The sequence below is a fragment of the Priapulus caudatus genome, unplaced genomic scaffold (genome assembly GCF_000485595.1).
Source record: "Priapulus caudatus unplaced genomic scaffold, Priapulus_caudatus-5.0.1 Scaffold1897, whole genome shotgun sequence".
Lineage (NCBI taxonomy): Eukaryota > Metazoa > Priapulida > Priapulimorpha > Priapulimorphida > Priapulidae > Priapulus > Priapulus caudatus.
Window position 1 is genome coordinate 25,024 of NW_014578958.1, and position 3,690 is coordinate 28,713.

Consider the following 3,690-nt stretch of genomic DNA (forward strand, 5'->3'; position numbering starts at 1 on the left):
GTGAGAAACACAACAGTTACCATCAGGACATATAAAGGGCTTATACTGTTACCATCAGGACATATAAAGGGTTTATACTGTTACCATCAGGACATATAAAGAGCTTATACTGTTACCATCAGGACATATAAAGAGCTTATACTGTTACCATCAGGACATATAAAGAGCTTATACTGTTACCATCAGGACATATAAAGGGTTTATATACTGTTACCATCAGGACATATAAAGAGCTTATACTGTTACCATCAGGACATATAAAGGGCTTATACTGTTACCATCAGAACATCCACAGAGGGTCAGCTTTTACAGTGACGTCACGCAGAGGGCGCTAGCGATTACCTTCAGGAGCGATAAGGGCGTCCGGCAGCAGAATCTCACAGACAAAGTACTTCGTGTAGGCGCAGGGGTCCTGCTGCCAGCTCTGCGAGGTCGCCGCGAGGTCGAGGTCGAGCGACATGCACGTGTTGTCCTGGATCCTAATCGCGAGCACGTCCGTCTTGATGAACTTCTGCAGGAGCGCGCCGCCGTCGTCGCAGCGGTGGTAGACCGGATCGTGGGCGGTGAGGAAGCGAGCGCAGATCCACGCGTCACGGATCCTGCAGCCAGCCAGCGCACAGAGGCGTGTCAGCGGGCGTGTGCGTGCGTGCGTGCAGGTGCGCGTGTGCGTGTGTGCGTGTGTGCGTGAGTGAGTGGATACGTGTGTGTGGGTGCGTGTGCGCGTGTGTCTGTGTGTGTGTGTGTGCGTCCGTGCGTGCGTGCAGCGCGTGTGTGTGCGCGCGTCTCTGTGTGTGTCTGTGTTTGTGTGCGTGCATGTATACGCGTGCGTGCGTGCGTGTGTGTGTGCGTGTGTGCGTGCGTGCGTGCGTGTGTGTGTGTTTCTTGTCTGTCTGTGTTTGTGTGCACGTGTGCGTGCGTATATACACGTGCGTGCGGCGCGCGTGTGTGCGCACGTCTCTGTGTGTGTCTAGCTGTGTTTGTGTGCGTGCATGTATACGCGTGCGTGCGTGCGTGCACATACTCACTCGGGCAGCGTCGTGATGTTCAGGTTATCGAGGAGCCACGCGTTAAGGGCGCTGCTGTCGACCACCGCCATGCGGGCCGTACCCTGCGTCGGCCAGGCTGCACACTCTACCATCGCGTCGTCAAACGACATCCAGTAGCTTCGCCACGAGAAACAGCGGCCCGTCGCCACGCCGGCCGGCGTCACGTACTCTGTGTACTCAGGGTACGGACACGCGGGCACTGCCAGGGAGAGAGAAACACGCGGATGTTAGCCGGCGCCATCTATCGGTCACCAGCGGAATGATTTCGATGACGAGTAACGTTGAGTTACGGATCTCTATATGTTAATTTATAGCTTTATAGTTAATGTATTATATAGAGAGAGATCAGTGCATTGAGACACTGATCTCGATATAGCTTTATAGTTAATATATATATAGAGAGATCAGTGCATTGAGTTCGTTGGTGAATCAGAAGGAGTGACTAGGTGGCAGCACCGGTCAGCAGTGACAGCGCCAGCCGGTGAGCTTTGCGCGGTTGTCAACAGGTGGCGCTACTTACCCGTCGGTAGCGCTGTCGTTGTTGGCATCATCGGCTGCAACGTCGTCGGCAGAACTGGAAGAAAACCGTGCGAAAATGCATGAACAGATTCATCATTGTTGAGAGCAGGTCATGGCAGATATATATATATATATATATATATATACATCGTGGCAGATATGACAAGAAAACAATAATGAATCCTTTACGACCGACGATAATGAAAATTAAATGCATAACACATCATATGTACATAGCTAGAGTATAAGCCTATATGTGGTACCTTTATAACGCATTATACCGTATGTACATAGCTAGAGTATAAGCATGGTACCTATGAGACCAGGGAGTAGCAGGCTCAGCTCGGACTGTCGCAGCGGCCACGGCCAGAAGGCTAATTCATCGTAGACGCCATCAGTGAAATGCTCGTATTCATCTACCTCTGTTGAGGAGAGAGAGAGAGAGAAGACACCTTCGTGAAATATCATAACTAACCCACACCCTCCCCTACCATCAGCCTACGGAACTATACCCACACCCTCCCCCACCCTCACCCACATGGAGCCACACACCTACCCTCCCCTACCATCTCCCACATGGAGCCACACACACACCCTCCCCCACCATCACCCCATACACACACCCTCTCCCACCCTCACATGAAACCATCCACACACACCCTCACCCTCACCCCATGAAACCATACATATCCAATCCCCCAACCTTCACCCTATGAACCCATACACATCCCATCCCTAACCCTAACCCTAACCATCACCCCATGAAACCATACACATCCTATCCCCAACCCTCACCCTATGAAGCCATACACATCCTATCCCCAACCCTCACCCTATGAAGCCATACACATCCCATCCCCAACCCTCACCCTATGAACCCATACACATCCCATCCCCAACCCTCACCCTATGAAGCCATACACATCCTATCACCAACCCTCACCCTATGAAGCCATACACATCCCATCCCTAACCCTAACCCTATCCCTAACCCTCACCCTATGAAGCCATACTACATTTCTCCCCGTGAAGCTGTGCTCACCGGCGGTTTCGTTGGCAGGAGGATGGACCCTGCAGCAGCCTAGCAGCAGATGCTCGGGAGGCTGCACGAGATAGTCCTCCAGACTCTTGGCAAACTCGATGCCAGTGTACAGCAGAGAGAAGGGTTTCTGCGTGCGTGCGACCAGGTCTCCGTTCACGTACAGCTACAACGTACAACAACAACAACAACAATAATAATAACAACAACAACAACAACAACTCGATGCCAGCGTACTGCAGAGAGAAGAGTTTCTGCATGCGCGCAACCAGGTCTCCGTTCACGTTCAGCTGCAACGTATAACAACAATAATAATAACAACAACAACAACAACAACAACAACAACAACAATAACAACAACTACGATACGCTATTGTTGAACTGGATCTGGATCTGGATAGTTTACTGCGTAGCCCACGGTTACGTGGATAATAACGCAGGGCTATAGCTAGCCATGGGTGTGACCTAGCTTGGGTAAAGCCAGGTAGTTAGCCTTTTGCCGAATGGCACTGAGGGTGGTCACAGCCAGAGTTTTTCGCGCCCTCCGTGGTTCTTTTACGTCCCCATTGGCCTTAGTATTACTGGAGATGGGACCGCCATTTTACGTGGTCATCCGAGCCACGGGAGATTCACAGTCTCCATTGTTGAAAGCCAGGTTTTTACATCTTGAGAAAATTCACTGCCCTTGTTGAGTAGCGGTTCACGTACAATAACAACAACAGAAAGATTTAGCATGTTCTCACTTATCCGGCATACACACCAACTATACCACATACTCCTATTCTATTGTTCCTTCTCGTATTTCCAGTTTTGGATGGTCAGGTAGTGGAACATGTGACTTCCCGGACTCCAACACTCACCCGCAGGGTATTAGTCAGTAATGAGTATTGTGAGTGCAGAAAAAATATTTGGGAGTGCAATTTTTATGTGTCTCAGCCATGACCGCCGTAGGCGATCACGGGTAGGGGGAGAGTATGAGAGTGGTTCCCCCCGGCAAATTTAAAAATTTAAAAAAATTTGGCCGTGCAGTTTCAAAACTGACCGTGCAAATCACGGCTGCACGGCTCGCTGGCTAATACGGCTCAT

The 3,690-nt window shown here is 50.6% G+C and overlaps 1 protein-coding gene across 1 annotated transcript in view; it reads right to left on the minus strand.

Annotated features, from left to right (window-relative positions):
* Window positions 1–331: 331 nt before the first annotated feature.
* Window positions 332–3,690, minus strand: part of LOC106817868 — a 13,803-nt gene continuing 10,444 nt past the window's right edge. The window contains exons 3-7 of the mRNA XM_014822580.1: window positions 2,608–2,770; window positions 1,880–1,987; window positions 1,567–1,620; window positions 1,026–1,245; window positions 332–599 (exon numbers count right to left, since the gene is read on the minus strand). Of these exons, the coding sequence (XP_014678066.1) occupies window positions 332–599; window positions 1,026–1,245; window positions 1,567–1,620; window positions 1,880–1,987; window positions 2,608–2,770 (813 nt within the window). The remainder of the gene's footprint in view (window positions 600–1,025; window positions 1,246–1,566; window positions 1,621–1,879; window positions 1,988–2,607; window positions 2,771–3,690) is intronic.